Source organism: Eptesicus fuscus, chromosome 7 (genome assembly GCF_027574615.1).
Source record: "Eptesicus fuscus isolate TK198812 chromosome 7, DD_ASM_mEF_20220401, whole genome shotgun sequence".
NCBI lineage: Eukaryota > Metazoa > Chordata > Mammalia > Chiroptera > Vespertilionidae > Eptesicus > Eptesicus fuscus.
Window position 1 is genome coordinate 52,919,261 of NC_072479.1, and position 24,958 is coordinate 52,944,218.

At 55.6% G+C, this 24,958-nt stretch overlaps 2 protein-coding genes across 6 annotated transcripts; one reads left to right on the forward strand and one right to left on the reverse strand.

The window, feature by feature from the left end:
* Positions 1-345: 345 nt before the first annotated feature.
* STAT6 (signal transducer and activator of transcription 6) lies at positions 346-14,629 on the forward strand. 4 transcript variants are annotated; one of them, XM_054718941.1, is made up of 23 exons: positions 565-613; positions 2,086-2,138; positions 4,061-4,197; positions 4,606-4,744; positions 5,069-5,152; positions 5,827-5,965; positions 6,092-6,144; positions 6,350-6,498; positions 7,043-7,174; positions 7,300-7,488; positions 7,771-7,858; positions 8,011-8,133; positions 8,693-8,785; positions 9,097-9,303; positions 10,512-10,606; positions 10,703-10,839; positions 11,210-11,356; positions 11,572-11,635; positions 11,742-11,849; positions 12,043-12,135; positions 12,909-12,974; positions 13,068-13,196; positions 13,287-14,629. In XM_054718941.1, exons 3-23 carry the CDS (start codon positions 4,061-4,063, stop codon positions 13,474-13,476), a joined length of 2,562 nt encoding a protein of 853 aa, XP_054574916.1. In that variant the 5' UTR covers positions 565-613; positions 2,086-2,138; the 3' UTR covers positions 13,477-14,629. The 4 variants fall into 4 exon arrangements, with proteins under 4 accessions (XP_028012103.2, XP_028012100.2, XP_008146898.2 ...); XM_028156299.2 differs by lacking the exon at positions 2,086-2,138 and having other exon boundaries at positions 350-613; XM_008148676.3 differs by lacking the exon at positions 2,086-2,138 and having other exon boundaries at positions 351-613; positions 13,071-13,196.
* Positions 14,569-20,732, reverse strand: NAB2 (NGFI-A binding protein 2). 2 transcript variants are annotated; one of them, XM_054718943.1, is made up of 7 exons: positions 20,348-20,732; positions 18,042-18,915; positions 17,464-17,597; positions 17,084-17,135; positions 16,857-16,989; positions 16,453-16,644; positions 14,569-15,451 (listed from the first exon to the last, which is right to left on the reverse strand). In XM_054718943.1, the coding sequence occupies exons 1-7, from the start codon at positions 20,428-20,430 to the stop codon at positions 15,342-15,344; spliced, it is 1,578 nt and encodes a 525-aa protein (XP_054574918.1). In that variant the 5' UTR covers positions 20,431-20,732; the 3' UTR covers positions 14,569-15,341. The 2 variants fall into 2 exon arrangements, with proteins under 2 accessions (XP_054574918.1, XP_054574919.1); XM_054718944.1 differs by lacking the exon at positions 16,453-16,644.
* Positions 20,733-24,958: the final 4,226 nt, after the last annotated feature.

The following is a 24,958-nucleotide window of genomic DNA, read 5'->3' on the forward strand; positions in this document are numbered from 1 at the left end:
GTCCTCCGCTGGAGGGAGTGCAGAACCCAGAGGGACTTGCTTTTCCAGAGGCGCCGGGGAGCCCCGACCCTCGTGAGCCCCAACGCTGGAGTCCCTTGTGAAAGTCTGAGTATGGGAGAGGCAGTTTGGGGCGGCATGTCTCTGCTTGATACTAGGTGACTTTCTTGAGAAAAGTTGATCACTTTTGAGGGAACAGAGTAAGTGGGGATCAGTCTCCCCTCCAGCCAGGCCCAAGGGCCCCAAGCCCCAGTCCTGTTTCCCCCCACTTGGCACAGGAGGTACACACACTCACCCACTTTCTTCCTCTTCCTCCTCCAGCCTACTTTCTCTTCTCTGTGTCGTCAGAGCTCCAGGGAGGGACCTGGGTAGACAGAGAAGCCGGAAACAGCAGGCTGGGGCAGCCACTGCTTACACTGAGGAGGAAGGACGAGGGGGAGAGGAGTGTGTGTGTGTGTGTGTGTGTGTGTGTGTGTGTGTGTGTTCTTTTTGGTGGTGGTGGTGGTGGAGGGCGGGTGCTAGCAGAGCCAGCTCTGAACTCGCTGGACAGAGCTACAGACCCATGGCCTTGCAGTGCCCGCCGAGCGAGGGAGAAGACAGCAGAGAGGTTGCCAAGGTGAGGGGATGCCTCCGAGGATGGGAGGGTGGGGGGCCCCTGACTTCCAGTGTGTGTGAGTGGCGGGTGGGGGGTGAGCCCGGGGCATCTGAGGAGCCTCCCCTTGGCCGGGTGGCTGGTCCCCAGGAAACTGCTCCAGTTGGTGTTGGTCGCCGGTGGTACTGGGTTTTGGCAGTTTCGAAACTCAGATGAATCTGGAGTGGGCACAGGCCCAGCACTCCCACCTCCCCGCCTGGGACACTTTTTCCACCCCACCCCCACCACCACCACCCCCACCCCCACCACCACCACCAGGAACTGTAGTAAAGTCTGGGGAAGGAGGGCAAGGTGGTGTCCCCTGCCCGCTGCGTGTGGGGGGAAGTAGCTGCCCCTCCCTGGAAGGGGGATGCTAGTGGGCCCTTGACAAACCCCTATCCTTTTTCCCAATGAAGGTTCCTGTTCGGGAACTGGGGGATGAGCGAGCCCTAGATGTAGACCTCATGGTGCCCCAGACCAGGGGGAATTTCCCCCTCAAAACTGCTCCACGCTTGGCCGCTGTAGACGCCGAGATTTCCCGGCGACGCAGGGTTAACCTTCCTCGTGCTGAGCTGGCTCCGCCTCCCTCCCCCCTCCCCGCCCCCACCGCCACATACACACATTGGGCAACTCGGAGCAGCTCTTTTGACTTTTGATCCTGTGGTCTGGGGCCGTCAGAGGACCAGGGAATGTAGGGGTTGAGGAGGACAGATGTAGGCCTCGAAGCAGGCGATGAGAATCCTGGACATCGGGTTTTCCTTCTGGGTTTGGAAGGGAACATTGGCCCCACCCCTTCAGGCCGTGGCTCCTGGGTCCCTGACAGCCTTTAGGGGGCTTTAAACAGGTGGCGCTCCCCTGCTGACTAGCCAATGGACCCAGCCTTGTTCTTGGGTCTGAGTGGGGGAAAGTGTGGCCTCCTGATGTCTGAGGACGGAGTAGGGGAGGAGATTTGAAGCCAGGACCAGGCCAGGAGGCTGGTCCATGACTTAGGAATCGCCTCACTTCTCAATAGGGTAGGGGTAGAGGGTCAAAGTCTTAGCTCCATGAGAAACATGAGAGGAAGAGAGAAGGAATAGAGTCTTCCCTTGAATTTGAAACAGACCAAAATGTACCCCACCCCAAAGGGTGGCTAGAGAAGGGCCTATTGGAGGACCCTGAGCAAGCGGGGGGGGGGGGGGGGGGTCTGGGGTGCAGGATTCTGCTTGGGGGAGAAAAGAGAGGAGGGGGACAGGAGGGCAAGAGGATTATACTTTTGGGGGAAAAAGAGCTGGAGGGGGAGGAGGACTGGGGTTGGGGGAGGGTCTTGAAGCAGGAATCTTCAGAGAAGAGGCTGCTCTGCTCTCTCTCTGGGAGTCCTGGGAGAAGGGAGAGGCTAAAAGTGCAACAGGAAGATTTGGGGTTATTGAGCTGGGGGAGACCCAGGGAGTTTCCATCCCCTTCTTCTCCCTCCTCTCTAGGAGAAGAAGAACATTTCAAAAACATGAACTGAGAGACCCCTGGGAAACTACTGGTATACTTACCCTACCCTGCACCCCACTCAGAAAAGGAGCCATAAACATCTCCCCTGCTTCTCCCATCTCCTCCTTTCCTCTCTTTTCTTCTCTGTCCTTGGCCTTCTAACCAACCTCCTAGCATCCACTCCCACTCTTTTAAATGCTTTATTCCAGGCTTATCAACCCCACTTTTCTCCATTCTCCCACCTTCTTCTTGAGTTCCCTCTACTTTCCTCTTTGCTCCATCTCCCCTTCTTCAACCTTCCTCCCTCAGCCCTGCTCCTCGGGATGATGGGATTTGGATCTGGAAGGGATCCTAATAGTACAGTGTGATAGTTAATCCCCACTTGGATTCAAATACTGATTCCAAATGTGCTTGCTGAGGGTCTTGGACAGTTAGAGAACCTCCTTGAGACTTGGTTTCTTTCTTTTTAAAAGTATCTTTATTGTTGAAAGTATTACAGATGTCCCCCTTTTTTTCTGCCCATTGACCCCCTCAACCATGCTCCTCCCCCCTCCCCAGGCCTTCCCCACACTATTGTCGGTCCATGGGCTATGCATATCCTATATAATAAAAGGCTAATATGCAAATCGACCGAATGGGCAAAACAACCGCTTGCTATGACATGCACTGACCACCAGGGGGCAGACACTCAACTTGGGAGCTGCCCCCCTGGTGGTCAGTGTGCTCCCACAAGGGGAGCACTGCTCAGCCAGAAGCCGGGCTCACAGCTGGCGAGTGCAGTGGCGGTGACGGGAGTCTCTCCCACCTCCAAAGCAACGCTAATGATGTTACTCCCGCTCCCCGGGGAGTAAGCCTAAGCCTTCAGTCAGACACCCCCAAGGGCTCCTGGACTGCAAGAGGGCACACGCTGAGCTGAGAGACCCCCTCATCCCCGCCCCCCGAGTGCACAATTTTGTGCACTGGGCCTCTAGTATGCATATAAGAGAATGGGTTCTTCATCTATGAAAGGAGATAATTATATATTTAAAAAGTTGTTGTGAGGTTCTAATGAGATAACAGGCAATGCCTCATATATAGTGAGTGCTTAATAAATGATAGCTATTATTGCTCCACCATCCTCTTCTTCATTATCTAGCTGGCTAGTTTTCAAATTATCTCATGGAACCCTGGAATTTTGAGGGGTTTCTCAGAGTCATATTTGGGGTCAGGAGGTGGGGAGAGGCAGAAAGAAGCAGTAGAGTTCCAGGCCTACCACACTTGCTTTCAAAACTCCGATTTTGCCCTAGCTGGTTTGGCTCAGCAGAACGAGCGTTGGCCTGCAGACTGAGGGTCTCGAGTTCGATTCTGGTCAAGGGCATGTACCTCATCCCTGGCCCTAGTCAGGGCGTGTGTGAAGGCAAAGGCTACCAATTGATGTGTCTCTCTCACATCGATGTTTCTCTCTCTCTGTCTCTTTCTCTCCCTTTCACTCTCTAAAAATCAATGGGGGAAAAATGTCCTCAGGTGAGGATTAACCCAAAAAACTCTGATTTTATACCTGTTATATAATTCGGATTACAAATATTTAAAGTATTCCTTTAAAGAGTTTGGAAAGTCCTGCCCCTATCCAAGCATCATATGTTATAGATGAGAAGATTGAGGCCCACGGAGAGGAGGTTCCTTGCCCACAGAACCAGAGCCAGGTCTAGAGCTGCAACCTAAGTCCTCTGCCTCCTCTCAGAGAGCTTTCCCTAATGCCCGATCTCTCCTGTCTCCCCACTCCTCTGCCTACAGCTCCATCACCCTGTGTCTGCCCTTGAAGGGTTCACCTTGTCTCACACACTGACCAAAAGTGTCCCTGCTTTGAGGTGGTCTGGCTGTGAGTGACGGTGGGGTGATCTCTGGGAGAGCTATCTCCAGGAGGTCCCTGGCTGACCCAGGACATAGGTCACCTTCCTTGGGCACGTCTCAGAGTGGCCTGTTCCTTTCCTCCAGATGCCCTCCAAACCCCAGATCATGTCTCTGTGGGGGTTGGTTTCCCAGATACCCCCAGAAAAACTGCAGCGGCTCTACGTCGACTTTCCCCAACACCTGCGGCATCTGCTGGGTGACTGGTTGGAGAAACAGCCCTGGTGAGTCCCTGCTGCCCCCATGTTAGTCCCCCGGGTCCTTCCTCACCCACTTTCCCTTTAATTAGCTGTTCTCTGCACCATTTCAGGACTTGGGACCCATTATTTGATGTGTGGGAACCCAGATTTAGCAGGGAGTCTGTGTCGCATTAGCCAGACTATGCATGTTGACACGTGGAATCCCCTACCCTTTAGGAGGCTGGACCAAAGAGGAGGGAGGTCAGGGCTGGGGCAAGGGCACTTCCTATCACAGCCGGAAGATTGGGGAACAAGGCATGATGAGGGCTGCAGAGGGCTTGGATGGAGAGAATAATAGAGGAAGGAGCCACTGAGCTGTTTGCTGTGGGGTGGAGGGTCAGTAGAGCCGATGAAGCCCTGACTCAAGGCCTCCTCATCCTGATCTTCCCACAGGGAGTTCCTGGTCGGCTCAGATGCCTTCTGCTGCAACAAGGCCAGCACCCTACTTTCCGCCACTGTCCAGCAGCTTCAGGCCTCCGCCAGAAAGCAGGGGGAGGGGAGCGCCATCTTGCAGCATATCAGCACCCTGGAGGTGGGGGCAGCAGGGGGCGGGGACAAGGCTGGAGTGGGGCTGGGGTGGAGCTGGGGTGAGCACTGGCTGCTGTAAGAAAATTGGTTGGACACTGGAAACAAATTGGTGTTCCTACGGTTAGCCGTTAGCTAGCATGCAAATTCGATTTTAAAAGCATGCAAATGCAGGAAAACTTCTGGAGTCTACAGCTGTGTTGCCTTTCAGTGTGTGTGTGTGTGTGTGTGTGTGTGTGTGTGTGTGTGTGAATTGAGGTGGGGATTAGAAGGGGAGACTAACATGGGTAAGAGCCAGGCTAACTCTGTCTACCACCCTTCATTTCTGTAGAGCATATATCAGAGGGACCCCCTGAAGCTGGTGGCCATTTTCAGACAAATACTCCAAGGGGAGAAAAAAGCTGTTATGGAGCAGGTATTGTGACACCCCATCTCCCACCCCAACTCAATTCCCTGGAACATTGGCTTAAACCATGAGAAACTAGAAGGAATTTGAACTTCAGGCAAGGCTCAGTGTTCTAGGCCCGGGATGACTAAAGGAGGCTACTAGGATCAGAGTGAACCCCAAGCCTAGCTCAGGGAAACTTCAGATGAGGGATGGGGGTAGTGAGGCCTGGGAGGAGAACAAGGAGCAAGGAGAGAGGTCTTATCTTTGGGAGATTCCAAAAGGTCGGGAAGCGCTGTCAAAGGGGAGACAAGGGAAGTGGTCTCTCTTTTCTGCAGAGCATGGCAACAGGCACCCCTTTACGGAGTGGAGGCTGGGTAGAGAGGAATGGGCAGAGTGTTACAGTTCTGTGTGTGTGTGTGTGTGTGTGTGTGTGTGTGTGTGTTAATCCTCACTGAGGATATTTTTTCCATTAACTTTTAGAGAAAGTAGGAGGAGGGAGGGAGGAAGAAAGAGAGAGACATAAATGTGAAAAAGACACATCCATTAGTTGCCTCCCACACGCACACCTGCAGCCCAGGTACCTGCCCTTGACCGGGAATTGAACCCTCGACCCTTCAGTGCATAGGCTGATGCTGTAACCACTGAGTCACACCAGCTAGGGCAGAGTGTTACAGTGGCTGACATCTGTCCCTCCTGTGCAGTTCCGCCACCTGCCAATGTCCTTCCACTGGAAGCAGGAGGAACTCAAGTTTAACACAGCCCTGCAGAGGCTGCGGCACCGAGTGGGGGAAACCTGCCTCCTCCGAGAAGCCCTGAAGCAGGAGGCTGAGGCTGGCCAAGGTGGGAACCTGGGCCTGGAGCCCTCAGAGGGCTTGGGGGAGTGTGTGGGAGTGATTTCCTCTTAGACCGTAACTGTGACTGAACCTCAAATCGTCCTGTCCCCCTGATTTCTGCCCCTACCCTCAGTGTCTCTGCACAGCTTGATAGAAACTTCTGCCAGTGGGACTGGGCCAAGTGAGGTGAGTAATGGACTGAGAGGGGGAGCTTGAGCTCAAAGTGCAATCTTTGAGGGATCTCAGATCCTTGATGTGATGGAGATTAGACCCTAGAAAGGCAGACTGAGGTGGGGTAAGAGAATGCCAGAGAGGGAGAAAGGTAGCCCTTTCCTCAGGAGCTGGGTGAGGAGCTGTGTGTAGTCCTGGCTCAGGCCCTTCGTGCCCGCAGGCCCTGGCCACGTTGCTGCAGGAGACTGTTGGGGAGCTGGAGGCTGCCCAGGCCCTGGTGCTGAAGAGGATCCAGATTTGGAAACGGCAGCAGCAGCTGGCAGGGAATGGCGCACCCTTTGATGAGAACCTGACCCAACTACAGGAGAGGTTGGGGCAGGGCTGACGGGAAGGGGAAGGGCTGGGGGTCGGCAGGCACCTGCTGTTTCTGCTGGCGGACCCACAGGTGTGTGAGAGAGAAAGCCAGGCAAGAGGGCCTTGCAGTGGGCCAAGACTCAGAGAAACCAGTCCCGCAGAGCTATGCACCCTGCTGTCTGCACAAGGACGCCAGGCCAAAAGGGCACAAGTGGGAGTTCTTCCAACCCACACTTTTCTCTTCAAGCCCCATGCCCAGAGGAATGGGAATTCTTTTTCTATTTGGCCTATTGGGTAGAGCATCTTTTAACTTGTGCAAAAGCACCATACATGCTGGCAGCTGATCCGGGTATCAGAGCCCCGGGGAAGAGGCAGCTGGGTTTCCACAGGAAGCTCCCACCCAGAGCCCTTTCAGCCCAGGTGCTGGCAGCCACACCCACGGTCCATCCCACCCCTCCACACACATTATTCTGCTTTCTTCCTGGGCTTAAGGGCAGGGCTTCTCGGCCAGAGCAGGTAGCCTGAATCCTGTGCCCCCTGACCACTGTCCTGCCCCCAGGTGTGAGAGCCTGGTGGACATTTATTCCCAGCTGCAGCAGGAGGTGGGGGCAGCTGGTGGGGAGCTTGAGCCCAAGACCCGGGCAGCGCTGATTAACCGGCTGGATGAAGTCCTGCGAACCCTCGTCACCAGGTATGCCCTGTGAGCCCCAGCCTGGCCTAGAGCAGACCCAAGGAAGAAAGAGGGTTAGAGTTGTGGGGAGGGCTCCCGGGGAGGGACCCCTGCTGCTAACACCCCATTGTCCTCCCTCCTCCCAGCTCCTTCCTTGTGGAGAAGCAGCCCCCTCAGGTTCTGAAAACTCAGACCAAGTTTCAGGCTGGAGTTCGATTCCTGCTGGGTCTACGGTTCCTGGGGAACTCTGCCAAGTTTCCGCTGGTCCGGGCCGACATGGTGACTGAGAAGCAGGCGAGGGAGCTGAGCAACCCCCAGGGGCCTGGGGCTGGAGTGTAAGCCGGGGTTGGAGAAGGCCAGAGGAGCTTGGGGGACTGGCACCTTCAGGAGGGAGGGAGGGCCATGGGATGAACGATCAAGGCAGAAGGGGAGGGTCGAATCAGTGTTGGAATAGGGTGGGGGAGGCATCGTGATTTGGCCTAGACGGGATGCCTCACTGAAGAACCCAGGCAGGGAAATGGAGATGTGGAGCCAGAAGTCCACACCGTTCCCCCCGTGGACTCAAGCTCCTCTCCACACCTGGTCCAGCCCACTCACTCCCTGACCTCCCCTGGCAGAGAAAGCTCTGGGGAGATCACCAACAACACTGTGCCCTTCGAGAACATTGGTTCTGGGAACTGCTGCTCCGCCTTGTTCAAGAACCTGGTGAGGGCTTCAGGAAGCAGTGTGTGTGTGCTGGGGGCGGGGGGGGGGGAGGGGAAGGGGCGTCCTTAGACTATGGGACTCTCCTTGGAGAGGGTGTTGGGGGCCCAGGAGTTTCTGTCCTCACTCCTGCTCTCCCTCACCCCATCCTGCAGCTTCTGAAAAAAATCAAGCGGTGTGAGCGGAAGGGCACCGAATCAGTCACTGAGGAGAAGTGTGCTGTGCTTTTTTCTACCAGCTTCTTACTTGGCCCCAACAAACTTCCCATCCAGCTCCAGGTGAACCAAGGCCCCAGCCCTGCCCAGTCTGGTACCCTAGGGCCCCGCCATGCTACACACCGGGGCCCTCAATCCCCATACCTTCGTGATTGCCTCATACCCTCTGAGTTTGTCCCTCATTCCAGGATGCACGGGGAGGAGCAAGAACACGGAGTGCACATAGCATGGAATAACAGTGTAGTAGCAACGAGCACCGTTAATAGACCAGGTCACTGTTTTAAGTGACACACACGGTGCTCACAATAACATTATGAGGAGGGTGGTATCACGAGCCTCGTTTTACAGATGAGGACATGAGACAGAGAGATGGAGCAATTTGCCCAAGTCACACAGCTCCTAAGTGTTGGAGTTGGCATTGGAAACCTGGAGGTCTGCCCCATGGCACTGGCTCACAATCCCTTCTCTATAGTAAGGCCCTAATTGAGCTTTAGAAGGCATTTGAAAACATGCCATGATCTTTTAACGATGTTATGTGAGTCCAAAGCTTCCTCCTCAGAACCAGCTCTCTAAGGAAGCCCCTTGCCCCAGTATGAAGAACCCCCTCTCCTCACCCCCTTAGGCTCTGTCTCTGCCCCTGGTGGTCATCGTCCACGGCAACCAAGACAACAATGCCAAAGCCACCATCCTGTGGGACAATGCCTTCTCTGAGATGGTGAGGAGAGACTGAGGGGGTGGGGGGAAAGGGGGGTCTAACATGAGGATGGGGTACAGGCAGGTGGGTTAGCAGGCATGTTCACATGGGAGTGATCTTAACTTCTCATGCACTTCTGACCTCTCTTCATACCGGTCTTAACTATATCATGCTACAGCACCCTAAACGGTTGGAAAAGCACCATCTTTGTGATTGAGCTCAGGGGGACACCTGGGAGGGGCAGCCTTGGGGAGGTGGGAAGAATGAAGGCCCCTCTTGAGTAAGAATGAGGGTGGTCGCCTGAGGCACCCTCTCCTTTCCCCTTCACCCAGGACCGTGTGCCCTTTGTGGTGGCTGAGCGGGTGCCATGGGAGAAGATGTGCGAAACTCTGAACCTCAAGTTCATGGCTGAGGTGGGAACCAACCAGGGGCTACTCCCAGAGCACTTCCTCTTCTTGGCCCAGAAGATCTTCAATGACAACAGCCTCAGCATAGAGACCTTCCAGCATCGCTCTGTGTCCTGGTCACAGTTCAACAAGGTCATTGCCCTGTCCTTCGGACATCCCACCCCCAGGCTCTTCATCTCTTCAGGGTACCCCCAACCTCTGCCCAGGGGCTGACTGCTGGGGTCTTCACCATGCCCTTTCACGTCCATCAGGAAGGCCTTGCCATGGCAGGAAATCCCATCAGCCCAGAGGATGCGTTTTCTGGCTTCCCTCAGGGTTTGGATTAGGGACCCCCCGCCCCGTCTTCCTTTTTTACCAGTGACTTGTATGACTCACCCAGACTGTGTGTAAACACAGCTCAAAATAACTTTGACCCAGAGGGAAACAATTCCTACTGCAAAAACCAGGACGAAATCCCACAGGGACATGCAGTAGTATCAGCAACCATGTACTGACAACTTGCTATCTGCCAGGCACTGTGCTTAGCACTTTACATATCTATCTCACTTAATCCTTCCAACATCCCTTTGAGGTACGTACTATTATCATCATCATTTTATAGACCAGGAACCTATTGCTCAGAGGGGTTAAATAGTGTGTCTAAGGCCTCATCCCGCAGGTGAGTGGCATAGCTGGGATGAAACCCCATATTTCTGACTCTTGCTCTTAGCTACTATATTTTATTCCCTCCAAAATAAGATGGCCCAGAACTGGGTCTGTTTCAAGAACAGGGGGGAAAAGAAATCTGGGTGTTTTGGTTGGCCACCAGCAGGGTAAATGCAGTCATGTTCTGCTCACTTAGAAAAAAAAAAAGGAAGAAAGAAAAGCCCACATGACCAGAGGATGTGTTAGCAAAGGGAGCCAGACACTCACACCCAGCAGGCAGCCGCCTTCTCTGGACTCCACCAGGCTTCATTAGGGACGGGTGGACCATAGTGGTTATGAGGAGCTCCAGCCCAGACTTCCTGGGCAAAGGTGGGAGTTCACCAGCTATGTGGACCTGGACAAGTTGTTTGACCTTTCTGGGCTTCCATTCTTTATTTCTAAGATGGGATAGCGGTAAGACCTACCTCCATAACCTTGTAAAGATCAGATAAATTAATTTAAGGTAAGGGCTTAGAATAATGGCTAGCACATAGTGAACGTGAGTATTGGCCGTTATCATTGATGGGTCTCAGGTCCAGTTTGGTCCCTCAGCCCTGTGACTCTGTCATGTGGGCACGCACAGCCCATACTTGCCCTAACCAGGCTCCGGCTCTGGCCCTTTCATGAGCTCACACCAGCTCCTCCCTCCCCCACAGGAGATCCTGCTGGGTCGTGGCTTCACCTTTTGGCAGTGGTTCGATGGTGTCCTGGACCTCACCAAACGCTGTCTCAAGAGCTACTGGTCCGATCGGTGAGTCTCTGCCCCAGGTGGTCTGAGCAGCTGTATCTCCAGCTCCCTCTTCACATCCAGTACCTCCACCCCCATCCTCTCCTTCATCCTGGCCAGGCTGATCATTGGCTTCATCAGCAAACAGTATGTCACCAGCCTTCTTCTCAATGAGCCTGATGGAACGTTCCTTCTTCGCTTCAGTGACTCAGAGATTGGCGGCATCACCATTGCCCACGTCATCCGGGGCCAGGATGGTGAGGTCACTCCAGCCAGTCCTGTCTGTGCCTGTGCCCTCTGCGATTTCTTCTGAGAAGGAAATGTTTTAGCTTCCTTATGCCCATTCTGATCTTCAGAAAGTTCTTCTTTAGTTCCAACTTTTCTTCTTCCTTCTATGGTCAAAACTTCCACTTTCTCACTGTGAGCTTTTTTGGGGATAGACACTGGTGGGCCCCCCTCCCTAGGACCCCACCGGAGGTCCTCTCCTCCTTGCCTTGGTAGATTGAGTTCTGTGTGGGGGCTGGAAAAGGGGAAGAAAATCTTTAAACAATAAAAAATATATATTAAAAAAAAGGGGGGGGGAAGAAAATCTGGACGGAGTGGCTCAGGGTCTCATTCCTATTGTAGGTTCCCCGCAGATAGAGAACATCCAGCCATTCTCTGCCAAAGACTTGTCTATCCGTTCACTGGGGGACCGGATCCGGGACCTTGCTCAGCTCAAAAACCTCTACCCCAAGAAACCCAAGGATGAGGCTTTCCGGAGCCATTACAAGCGTGAGCTGGAGCTGGCAGTTCTGACCCCCCTTCCTGTTGCCCACCTCCTCCCTGGTTCCAGTGGCCCCCGCCCTGCCCATTGTGTGTCATCCCTGACTTCTCGCCCCATTTTTGTAGCTCCACTTCTCCCACTTGCCCATCAGCCATATCCACCTTTCCCACCTCCTCTCCAGCCTAACCCTGGAGCACTCCATAGCTCTCCTTTCTCCCAACAGATGAACAGATAGGTAAGGATGGCAGGGGTTACGTCCCAGCTACCATCAAGATGACTGTGGAAAGGTGAGTGTGGTGGTGAGGATGATGGGTAAGGCCTGGTGCTTGCTTGCAGGAAGGGGTGGCGGCATCAACAATTTGTCAGTTACAGGTATCTCCTTCCCTCCTCCAGGGACCAGCCACTTCCCACTCCAGAGGCCCATATGTCTACTATGCTGTCCACTTATGATCTTAGAATGGCCCCTGACTCCATGAACATGCAGCTCAGCCCAGATATGGTGTAAGGAGCATGAGAGATGGGAATAGAAGTGGTCTGTGCAGGCAGGCTCTCTCATGGGCAGCTGGGAGAGCCGGAGCTGGGGACTGAAGGATGGAATTTTCCTTCCCATGAAAGGGGTTCCTCATCCCGAGGCAGGGGCTGGGGGTGTCCAGAAGAAGAGCTGGCATAAGGGGATTCTGCTTTCTTTCCTCAGGCCCCAGGTGTACCCATCACACTCTCACCCTATCCCTTCATATCAAGTCCTCTCCCAGGAAGAATCAGTCAATGTGTTGTCAGCTTTCCCAGAGTAAGTGAAGAACCTCTTAGGGATGGGGTGGGGATACCCAGCTGCAAAGGGGATGGACATTCAAATGTTAGGAGAGGCTCTCCTGGGAGAAGGGGGCAGCAAAAAGCTTTCTTTGTCTCTTCTGTTCACTCCATTGAGGCTCAGTGGTTAAGACCCAGATTTCCCTGGGTTTGGATTCCAGCTCTGCTATTTAACTGACTTTAGGCAAGTTACTTAACTGTGGTGTCTCATCTGTAAAATGGAGAATAATACCTTCCTCATAGGATTATTGTAAAAGCTAAATGAGTTCATAACATGTGTACTGCTGAGCAAAGTACTTGGCTTATAGCAAGGGCTATATATGTAAGGATTAGTATTCTCTCTTCTGCCCCTGGAATCCACAGTCACTTATCTGCTATCTTGATTTTTATTTATTCATCTGTTTTGGCCTTGAAGTGACCTAGACATTTTTATTCCCCAGGTAACACTCGGGAACTTATTAACTCTTAGTCAAGACATAACATCTCCCTCCCAGGAGTTGAGGTGGGGGAAACAGAACCACCAAAGTTCAGAGTCCAAATAAACATCAGAAATTAGCTAATGCAGTCCCCATCTCCCCCTTCTCCCAGGCCCCAACACACACGTTATGGGTGGAAAGACTGATCTCACATTGTAGAGATGGCTTGCTCTAGTCAGGATAAGGAATAGAAAATTATTCAGTGGTCTTGACTTTGTAACACCCAGCTCTTGCTCAGCCCTCTTTTCTCTGACTGTACCCTTCTTCCCACTTCCAGACCTCACCTGCAGATGTCCCCCAACCTGAACCAGATGAGCCTGCCCTTTGACCAATCTCACCCTCAGTGAGTGACATTCCCCATCCTGATCCCATATGCCCCATTCACTCCCACGTCACTCCCCACCCACCACCATTTCATTCACTTTTCTGGTCCCAGCAGGAGCCTGCTGCTGTGCCAGCCTCAGGAGCATGCCATGTCCAGCCCCGAGCCCCTGCTCTGCACAGATGTGACCATGACAGATAACAGCTTGAGCCAGCCAGTGGGGGGGTTCTCTCAGCGTACCTGGTGAGTGGCAGCCTGGGGGTGGCGACTGAGTGTGGGCTAGAGGAGTGGGCGCCATGCCTATCCTACTGCTTCTCTCCTCCCTCCCGGCAGGGCTGGTGAAGACATGTTCCCGCCCTTGCTGCCGCCCACTGAGCAGGACCTCACCAAGCTTCTCCTGGAGGGGCAAGGAGAATCGGGGGGAGGGCCTCTGGGAGCCCAGCCTCTCCTGCAGCCCAACCCCTACGGGCAGTCTGGGATCTCAATGTCCCACATGGACCTAAGGGCCAACCCCAGTTGGTGATCCCAGCTGGAGGGGGAGCTGAGACAGCTTTTCTACCCTGATGGACCTGCTCTGGACACCTGCCCAAGCTCCTGCTAAGCAACAGATGGGGAGCGTGTCCCCTAGCCCCACCTACTCCCTGGTGAGGAGGAAGACTTCGCCAGGAGAAGGCACTGCGGGTGGAGCCTATCCACTCCTTCCCTCCTACCACACACTCACCCCCGCCCTCTCCCCGCCCGAGCTGGGGGAGAAATTCAGGTTTCAAAGTGAGACACGCCCCTGCATGCCTGCACACGCAGAACACACAGCTCTCCCTGCGACGGGGCTGAGCACGGAGGGGGCTGAGCAAGAGCACAGGTTAGGGCACGGAGGGCTCCTTCTCCCACTCCCAGCCAGGACCCAGGACGCACATGTAGAAAAAAGCAGACATGTGCACACACTTGCACTAGAGGCTGGGGATGTGGGAGGGGATGGGCTGGGTCCCAGCCCTGGGGGAATGAGGAAGCAGTTCAGGAAACCCTGGGTGGGAGGACAAGAGGGGCCTGTACGTTTGGCTACTGATGTGGGTTTTGTCCAGATTAAAAAACAGATCCCAGACAGCTCCAGATCCCTGACAGATGGGGGCTTTCGGTTGTATAGAAAATGGTGCAGAAGTGCAGGGCTGAGTATCTTGGTGTATAGCTGTGTGTGTGTGTGTGTGTGTGTGTACTTGAGACACATTAACATATAGATGTCACACACATTAGTCGTATAGCCACACATAGGACATGATCTGATTTTACCTGTGACAACACAGTTTTTGAAGTGTGAGACACTGCACGAAAGACTCTGGTGAGTGTGCTAGCCTGATACACGCTAACCCAGACACACTCAGCTTCGAGTATGACTGTGCTCGGGTAGGTCTACGTGGCTGTGACATCGCATACGGCTTAGCTTCTGTGACTCCACACTGCCAGTGCTGCCCAAGGCAGGGGTGCGTCTGGGGCCCGGCCCAGGTGTGTGGTCCTCTCCATGTATTAGGGACCCTCCCCGCTGCTTCTTTTCTACTTCCCCAGCCACCGCCAGTTTTCCTCCACTCCCGTACTACCCTTTCTCCCTCTTGGGGGCCATAGATCATAAGCCATAAAATAAATTTTATTCCAAAATAACAAAATAAATAATCTACTGTACACGATCTGAAAAGAAAAACGCTCTAACTGCTCAGACAGATGCTGTGGTCCAGCCCCCAGCTGCGGGAGACACTGAGTCCAACCCAGGCCTCCCGTGGGGGCTGATGAAGGGGACCCCACATCCACCCCCCCACCCCACCCCCAGAGAGGGCAGGGCAGGAGGAAAAGAACTGCTGGGACTTGGGGGAAAAGATGGGCATGAGTGGGTGAACTGCAGCACTTGTTAAATTAAAGAAACAAACTAGAAGCACAAAAATGGGGGAGCAGAGGGGAGGAAGAGCAGGTCCAGTGTTCTCCGGCCCCCATTTCCGGGGGGAAACGTTTCCATTTTTAGCTGCTGGACCTTCCCAGGGAACTTCCCCTTTCCCCCATATCCAAACTGAGTCCGACTGACTGCTCACACCACCGGTTCAAACAAGAGAGAATGGGAGTGTGTTGCGTGAGGGGAGAACCCCAGATGCCCTGGAGGCAGAGTCCTTGCCCCCGCGCTGTGGGCAAGGGTGAGGGGCAGAACGCGCCCTCTTTGTGTCCTCTTGCCAGGCCCCTGCTCGTTATTGCTTGAAGCCCCATAGTTTTATGCCCATGGAGCAAGTGGGGAGGCAGGAGAAGGGCAGCGGAAGGATCCAGAGTTGTGACTAGAGACCAGGGATGGAGAGTGTAGGGATGTGTGGGAGCCAGAAATCCCCGGGCCTAGGTGAGAGGGTACCAGTCCATCCCTCACTGCCGGCTGGCCTCAGCCTCCACTTTCACGCTGCTTCTGCGACCTTCCACCAGAGCTGGATGGGGTCCTGGGGCAGGGCATCGGTCCAGGAGCCCTTCCTCGAACTCTGCAGGGAGAAGGGGTAGGTTAGGAGACTGGGGGTGGGCACTGAAGAGAGAGGCGGTTGAAGAGAGGCAGGGCTAGAGAAGGCTGCAAAGAGGAGCCTGATGGACTGCGTCACTGACTCCTGCCCACCGTGTGTGTATGGAGGGCTCCATATCCTAGTGTGTGTGCCCCCTCCTCTTTCTGGCTGTGTGTAGCTCTCTGTCTCTGTATGTATGTCTCTCTTTCTCTGTCTCTCCCGCCTCTGCTCTGCTGGAATTTCTGGTTCTGTCAGGAGCTGTGGGGGTGGCTTGGCTCTGACCTCTCCCCCTCCCCCTTCCGAGGCTCTGCCGCCCCCACTCATCTCTGGCCCCCTCCCAGGCCCTGCCCACCCACCCATGCCCCCCAAGTTTCTTAGAAGCCAAGTGTGGGGGAGGGGGCACAGGAAGCCAGGCTCCCAGCTCCTCCTCCAAGAAAAGCCCCCCTTCCAGTCCCTGCCCCCACTTCCCACCCACACACAGTTTAAAAATACCAAGCTAGGGTTGGTGGCTTTGTCTGCTGCGTCACTCCCAGCCCAGCCGCTGCCTGGCCCTTTGCTGGCCTAGTCCCCTCCCCCCATCCAAACACAAAGCATCCCCCCACCTTTAGGCTCTTCCACTTTCAGGCTGGGCAGCCCCAACCCAAAAGCTAGTGTGCTCCACCCTCCTACCCTGGTGGAAGTTCTCTCCAAGCTTTCCTTCCTGGTGACCCTCCTCCTGCTCCCCTTCATCTCCCATTGTCTCCCTGCTCACCCCAACCCCCTTTCACAGGTCTCTGTTAGGGTCAGACCCTCCCCAGTAGGAACAGTCCTGCAGGGTCCCCCTCTTCTTAACCCAAGGCCTGTTGGCTGGAGCCCGACCCTCCTACTTGCTGCCCTCTCTGGCCACTGTACCCTCTTCCTCCCACCTGGCCCCAGGGCCCCAGGATTGCTAAGGGGGCCTGGGTGGCGGCGGGGGTGCTCGGGGACAGCACTGCTGGCTGCCTCACCTGCGAGAGGCGGCTTTGCAGGCACACAGGGGCTGAGGCGGCCCACGCGGTCATGGGAGACGAGGCGGGCTAGCCGCAGCCCCTCATCCATCAGTGTCTGCTGCAGGATGTGGCGGCTCCACAGCCCATGGGCTGGCAATGCCAGCGGCAGGTCAGCAGGGGGCGGCGTCAGCCTTGGGCATGACCCCACAGCTGTGGGCATGGGCACTGGTCAGGTAAGGGACTACAGTCAACAGAACCCCCACCCTCAACCACAGAGCCAAACCCATAGATCTAGGCCCTTGTGCCCCCATCCAGCCAGGCCTCCCAACCCTGTCCCAGGCAGTTGCCTCCTGGCTCTCTCCCGCCACACCTTCCCCTCCCCGCCCCGCCCAGAGGAGAGAAGTGCTCCGATGTACACTCACCCTGCAAGTGTCCATCCAGACTCTCCCCGGACAGGCTGGCGCTGTCTTCTTCCAGGCTGGGGCGGTATGGGGGTGCATAGGATTCAGGGCCTGGGGGAGGCTGCTGGATTTCAGAGTGACTTTGCTCTCCAACCTGCGTATGCCCCAAATGGGGAAATGAGGATCTGGCAAAGGAGGTTTTAGGGAAAGACTGTTCTAACCCCCTACATGCACCCGGGCAAATCTACCTCCTGTTTCAGCTTCTTCAGCGGTGGGCCTCCCAGTTCTTCAGGGTGGAGCCTGTAAAGATGGAGGAATAAGGAGGGTGAGGCTGGGGAGGGACACATGATGGGCTGGGCACAGAGTCTGGTGAGGGGCATGCATTTTTTCAAAATCCTGGGAAGAAGCTGGCTGAGCAAGAGTCCCCAGCTCAGGCACTACTGTTTTGGGGGTTAGAGGGGACCTGAGATGGATGGGAGGGGTCAGACCTCACACAAGTGGACTTCGTCAAGGCAGGACATGCAGGTTGGTGGCAAGCAGGCCTGGAGGCACCTCGATGGAGGTTAGGACGTGACCCAGCTCCCTGGCAGAATTCTAATCTAGGAAGAACCTGGAGAAGGGGTCTCACCTGGAACCCTTCAAGGAGGACAGGTAGGTGCTCTCTCGGGCCACTTGGCGTGATAAGGAGAAGAGTTCCACCCTCCGCAATAAGAGCGAGTTGTCCCTCATGCAGAACTGGGCAGCAGCCTCATTGATGGTCAGCTGTGGAGAGGATCACCAGAGCAGTCAGAATCCCGACTCCCCATTGTCTCGCCCAGACATCCTCACATCCCTTCGTCATCAGACAAATGAGGCCCACCCATCAGATTCTTGCTTGAGTTTTGACATTATCCAAGAGTTTCCCGAGGGAAGAAGACAGAGGTCAGCACCCACAGATCCCTAGGAATATCCAAGGCCTCTTCCACTCCTGTGGGGACATGAGTGGCATGAAGTTGGACAGCTGGCCTCTCACCTGTGCCTCTGTTTTCCCCTCAGTTGAGGAGGGAAGCACTGCAGGAGCTGGAATTGGGATGGAGGAGAGGGGATCGGGGCCTGGAGTCTTGGTCAAAGGGCAATGAAACAGACTTGAGGAATGTGAGGATTCCCAGGGGTGAGCAGGCGGAGGCCTGGGAGCCAAGAGCAATCTCGGGAGACTGGGGTCCTCACCTCATGCAGGCTAAGCTGCTTGCCCTCCCGGCGCTTAGAGTCAAAGCGGCCATAGATGATGCTGTATTTGCGGATCTCCTCCTCCTTCTGGCTGTCATTATCATCCATCTCAAAGATGTGCCCCACGCTCCGTGCCAGCTTCTTGTTCAGCTTTAGCAAGGATGTCACCTCCCCAGCATCCCCCCTCGGGAAGCTCCGGAAGATCCTCTCCACACTCTCCACCACCATGCGTACCATCTCTGGCTCCAGTCTATCAGGAGCACCTCCAGCCCCAGGGGCTGCCAAACCTCCAGCCCCTATTCCCTCAGGGACTCCTCCCCCCGCAGGTGGAGAAAAGGGGGGTGAACCAGCCTCCTCTTCTCCTCCCGCCCCAACATCAGACTCTGGAGTGCTCCGGCCTGGCCAAATTCGGGCATCTCCTGCCCCAGGTCCCCCAGGCACTGGTGACAGCTTCTCTCCAAGTTCAAGGGGACTCTTGGGGCTAAAACTTCGAGCACTGCCAGCCTTTTCCCCGGGGCTGCCATGACCGTTGCTCATGCTCCCTTTCCGGGTGCCCGCAGTCTCAGAGATCTTGAAAAGCGGAATGCTGGAGACGGGCACAGCAGGCACCGGCTGGCTGAAGAGCCCTGGATTGGTGGCCCACTCTCTCAGTGCCTTCTGCAGGCGTCGGACATGGAGAGGCTTGGTGGCCATGCCCACAAGTGCCATGATCTCCAGGAACTCCTCCTCACCCGCTTCGCACAGTTGTTGCACGTCGTCCCCTCCCTGCTGGATGAAGGTCTCATAGTAGGAAAGGAGGTTGGCGCGCTGCAGGACCCGGTACAGCTGCAGCTCCCCTAGTGTCCGAGGCAGTGCCATGGCTCGGGCACTAGGCCTGAGAAGGAGGCACACAAGAGAAAGAGGGGGACAGTCAGCGCAAGTCCCCCCACTTGGTGCCAACCCACACTCACAATTGTCCTCTCACTCCTGCCTGCGTCTCTTCCTCTCTCGCTTTTGAACGCTCTCCCTGACCAGTACCCAGGCCTGGGCACAGACCATGAGAATCAGGCACTGCTCGGAAGTATAGACATGTCAGTGCCATCCTAGACAAGCCAGAAGTACCAAAGCCAGCTCAGACTCTGCAGAAGTCAAAGGCTCTTAGACTCATCCTCATCCTCATCCTCAGCTTTTGCCTTTCTGGTCTGGGACATGGAGACCTTGAGCGACGACGCCAGCTAGCACATCCTGGGATGCCTAGACATACCTCTCTTCCGGAACACGGTCCCTACCTTCCACCCTAAGCACTAGCAGTCTCACCATTACTCAAGGAGACATCCTGCACGGAGGTGAATCTAGGATGGCCCCTTGCTGCCAATAGTGGACACCTGGGACCACTGCTGGCAGGCTTCACTCTCTGGTGGCATCCTGCCTATGGCTGAGAGGGAGGTGTGGCCCCTCCCATGCCCTTTCCCACTCTGTGAGCCAGGTGCACCCCTGCTCTGCTACCCGACCTTCCCTACCATTTAGGCATTCTTAGCACACTCTTGCTCTCTGCCCTCAGGATGGTCGCTTTCCTCCAGACTGCCCAGCACCCCCAGGCGATCCCTCTCCCAGCAGTGACCTTCCACACCTGCTCAGTAGGTAGGCCTTTCCCTTCAACTCAGCCGCAGGGAGGAGAGGAACGCCTCAATTGTTCTGCTCTGGGCCCGTTCCGCCCACACACACTCCCACAGTGGTAGCGTCTGTGGGCGAAAATTGCCTAGGGGCTCCCGCCTACCCTCTCCCTCATTTTCCACCCACATCTCAAGTGGAGAGGCGGAGCGGCTCAAGGCCTCTTGAGGGAGGGGTTGCATGCTGGAAACTCTTCTCCCCACATTGTAATTAGAGGTACAGAAACGGGACCCCTAAGACATCCCCTGCTTCTCCACTGCCTAGTTGATGCCCTCTAGACTTCTCCCGACCCCGACCCCGGGTCCTCCCGCCCCGTGCCAAGGACAGACCGAGCCAGCTGAGCGACCCCCTCAACACCCCCACTCCCGCCGCATTGTTGCCAGCTGGAGCTTGGGGGCCCCCCACATTCTTTGCAGGGGGCTCACAAGCCAGGTCATGCCCACAAAGTAGAAGGTGGGATGGAGAGTTTGAATATATTCTTTCATATCCAGATTCATCAGATCCCAGGGCCCCCCTAATTCCATCAGTCTCCACCCCCCAACCCTTATCTCTCTTCCCTCGACCCCCCCCCCCCCCAGATCTCCGCCCTCCAGACCCCTTTCCAGAGTCCAGCTCCACCCATCCCCACTCCCTGCCGCTTCCCTTTGCCCACTAACTTGAGTCTGGGCTGCGCGGTCCGGCGGGCGCTGTCCCCTCCGCCCGGCGGCTGCTCGGTGGCGGGGGAGGGCGCTCTGTGCATGGACGGCCGGAGACCACCAAGGGCTGCCCCTCTCGGCGTCCGGCGCCCGGCGCCTGATGCGCGCTGCGATGTTCCCGGCTTGGGAGGCCGTGTCCGCCGCTGTCCGGGCTGCGTCCCTCCCTCCACGTCTCCTCTCCGAGCCTCCGCGACTCAGTCTGTGCCTCTGCCCCCCACCCCCCTCCCCGGCTGCGCTCGCCGCCTCTCCGCGCCTCCGCCCCCGCAGGACGCACGGGGAGCGAGGCCCGGCGCGGCGCTGGCTGCCGGGCGGGCGGAGGGCGTGGGTAGAGCCGGGGGCGGAGGCCGGGGGCGGGGGGCGGGCGCCCGGGCTTCAGGGCCCGCGGTGAAGACGCCGCGGTGGAGAGACTGAGAGAGGCGGAGACTTGGGGGGGGGGGGGGGGGGGGACGGGACGGGGTGTGGAGCTGGAGGCGGGGGCGTAGACTCAAAGCCCAGGCGCCAAAGTGGGGACTGGGGTGACCGAGGCCAGGGAGGGGAAGGCGGGCTTGGGGACCCAGAGGGCGGGGCGAGGTCGCTCCCTGCCGCCCACGCCGGATGCACTGCCAACCCTCTCCGCGCCCACGTACCCACGTGAGCGCCCAGCCGGCGACATTCCTCTTTCCCCGCCACCCCTACCCTCCGTGCGGAGAGCCGAGTTTCACTACCGCGCGCAGGTCCCCAAAGACGCCGGGAGGCGCGCCGGGCGCCCGAACAGCTCCGCGGAGCCCGCTGCCCGCACGCAGGCCTCGTGGCGGCGGACGTGTGACTGGTAGCCGGGAGCCGAGAAAGTTGGCGGCTTCTCAGAGTGCCCGCCTCTGGGTGTGCATGTGGCTCACGTTTAGGGCAGGTCTGTGAGCGCGGGGCCCTGCAGGAACCCCTCAGGTACCTCAGCGCTCCTCTCCAACCCCAAAAGGAGTGCTTGGAAGAGGCCGCTGGGAAGCTCGGGCCTCCGCCATCCCGGCCTCCAGTCCGTGCTGAAGTTTGGGGAGCAGGCATGGGCGGGTTGTGGAAAAGCTACCACTCAGACGCGTTTATTGGACGCGCCGGGTTTTGTTAGCGCACAGGTCAGGCCGGGATGGGAGGAGTACCCCGCCTTTCCCCACTCGTCGCACCCTGTTTGCTGAGGATGGGAACCTACTCCTGGGGAAGTCTGTGTGGCAGGGCTGGGATATGGAGGACAACCATTCTGGGATATGGGGACGTCTTATCCGGGGACTGCCTCGGAGAGGCTAGGTGAAGATGGACAGGCGGCCAGGAGAGAACCACGTGGCTCCCTACCAGGAGCCTACCCCCCCCCCCCCTTCACAACCCACCACCCCTCCCCCACTTTATGTCTCCTAGCCCCATCTGGTTCCCATTACACTCCCGCCCACGGCTGGGGGAGGGGGGGGCAGATGGACAGGCGGGGACTCTCAGCGCCTGGCCCTGCGGCTCTAGGCCCCGAGGAAATGAAGCGGGGGGAGCAGAAGGGGGGAAGCGGGATGCAAATAGACTAGCCAGAGGCAAAGTTCCCCCAAGTCCGAAACCTCAGCCCCGCCCCACCATTCCGCACTTCTGAGTGGCCCGGCAGGGCGCGGGCGGCGTGGGCGGCAGGCTGGTTCGACATTCGGGCCTGGCCAGAGAACCTTGGCCTCCGCTGGGGGCAAGAGAGGAGGGGTGCATCAGTGGGATGGGGAGGGTTTCGGTAGCTAAGATTCTTTTCTCCATCCCATTAAGCCCCAAACACAGTGGGTGGGGGGGATGACAGGCCCGAGCTGAGTCCCATCTCCCATCCCGCGACTGGAGGGGCACACCCCAACCCCTCTGATGTGTGGGTGCCCCTCCCCCACTCCTCTTATTTTGGAGTCTGGGCTGCCAGCCACTGGCCGCGGGTTCCACGTGCCTCCTCCTTCCCGCTGCCCACGCTCCCCGTGACGCACATCCTCCGCCCACGCAGCCTCTGCTGGAGGCGCCCCCTCCCACCTGCCCTCTTGGGGTGGCGCTGAGCCCCCGGATCCGGTGGGAGACGCAGGACCCGGGAAGAGGGCGGAGTAGGGTGTGAAGCGAAGGGCAGTTACCAGCTGGGCGCCCCAGGAAAGAGGAGCCGGTTCCACTCTCCGGTCCCGGGGCGGGTACTCGGCCGCTGAGGAAGGAGGAGAGAAAAATCCGCGGACCAGGACTGCCCCCTCCCTTAGGGGACTCTGAAGGGGTCTGTCTGGGTGCGAACCTGGGTGTGAGAGTGAAACTCTTGAGCGATGTATCTTTGTTTCTCAGGGTTGTCTTGAGGATCAAATGAGAAGACGTGTAGAAAAACTTTGTAAATTGTAAAATCCTAAGCAAATTTAAGGTGCTTTTGCCAGTTTGTGTGTCTGTACCTGAGGTTGTGTATTTATGTGTTTCTTTACACCTACTTGTGTATCCGTGTCTCTGTCTCTCTAGGTTTGTGTGTGAGCCCCTAGGTGTGGATTTAAAAATATGCACGTTAAAAAAAAACCATTGACTTGTCAAACTCCGCCAGAGGCCAGGCAGCCAGAGCTGCTGAGATGTCTGTTCTGCGCTTCCCTCCCACTCGTACCACCCCCCACACCCCTCCTACTCCCTTCCGTTGAGAACAAGGAATTTCCAGTCTTTAGGAAAAGGAGAGGCAGAAAGGCTTAGACTATGAGAAACAAGAAAAACAAAGATAAGGGACAGGGAGTAGGGGAGATGACAAAAGGGGGTAGGGCAAATACAGGATCATTTCTTTTTCTCTTATGGGCCCAATTTCCCCAGGGTGGCTCAGGACCACTTCCCTACCTGACTCACCTGCTCTCCCCACCCCTACCTCAGAGTTCTCAGAGGCATGCAGAGCTTCGGATCCCATTTAATCAATTGACTTATTGTCTATAAATAACTTAATAAATAATTGGCTAATTAATTACCTGTCAACTCTGGACTCTTCCAGGAAGGAAAACAGTATCATCTGTCCCAGTTTTCCCCAAGAAAAGGAAAGAAGATTGTGAAGAGAGTGTGTAAAAGAGGAGGAAATTTTGAACCAGAAGGACTCATTCCTAGGCACCTATAGATTTTCATCTAGTGGATTGCACTGTTCACTCTCTCCCTGTCCCCAATTTTCACCAGGCAAAAGCAAGCTCACTCAGCAAGGTCTGGTTCAAATGTCATCTTCCTGGACCCTTTCCTTTTTGTACCCACTCTAGGCAGAATTAATCCCTCCCATCTCTGTGGCCTCAACTGTACACAATTAAATTACACTGAGTGGCCAGATTATTATGATCTCTGAATGAACAATAATCTGGCCACTCAGTACACATATATATTAGAGGCCCGGTGCATGAATTTGTGCATGGGTGGGGTCCGGCCAGCCTGACCCGGGGGAGGGGACATGGGCGGTTGGCCGGCCTGCCTGCTGGTCGAACTCCTGGTCGAGGGGACAATTTGCATATTAGCCTTTTATTATATAGGATATACAATGAGTGTCCAGATTATTATTATTTTTTAAAATATATATATTTTATTGATTTTTTTATAGAGAGGAAGGGAGAGGGATAGAGAGTTAGAAACATCGATCAGCTGCCCCCTGCACACCTCCCACTGGGGATGTGCCCGCAGCCAAGGTCTGTGCTCTTGACAGGAAACGAACCCGGGACCTTTCAGTCCGCAGGCCGATGCTCTATCACTGAGCCAAACCAGTTTCGGCGTGGCCAGATTATTATGCGTTCAGAGATCATAATAATCTGGCCACTCAGTGTATAGTTGCTTGTTTCACCCTCAGCCTAGGACACCACCTGGGTAAATCTGATATCTGGTGGGCCCTCTGAAATGAATGAGTTGATGATGCTATTTCCAGGCCTGAGCAACTTTGTAAAGGGCAATAGACACAGATTTTACTTCAAAAGGAGCTGAACCTGGACAAAACTATTTTAAGTGGAGATACTTGTTTTTCGTGTGTGTCTCCTTCCTTCTTTAAGTTTCCAGTGAATCTCACAACTTTGGCTCTTTGTTCTTCTAAAATGTTCACTATTCTGGTAAATTAATGCATGTCCAGGTGCTAAAGATTTGGTTGAAATCCTTGCTAGTAATAGAAAAATATAAACATAAAGCAATGATCCTCCTTTTTTCCTCTTTCAGTAACATATTAGAATTATAGTCTAAGGAATGTTGTCCTTCAATTTAGTCATCTTACAAGAGATGCATCACTCCTCCAGAGACAAAGTAACTGCCTTTAAAGAGCTCATAGACTAGTAGGGGAGATAGACATTTAAACAAATAACTACAACGTAGTGCTATAATAGTGGTATAAACAGTGACAGAAGGATAGGGGGCAAGTGACCTATTCTGCCTGGGGTTGTGAGGGACAAATCCAAAGGAGGAGGTGATGATGCAGCCTAGGATTTTGGTTTCAGGAATAGGAGATTTCCAGGATAAAGAAATGATCAAGTCACCCTAGCTGGTTTGGCTCAATGGATAGAGCGTCGGCCTGCAAACTGAAGGGTCCCAGGTTTGATTCCGGCCAAGGGCACATGCCTGGGTTTCGGGCTTGATCCCCAGTAGGGG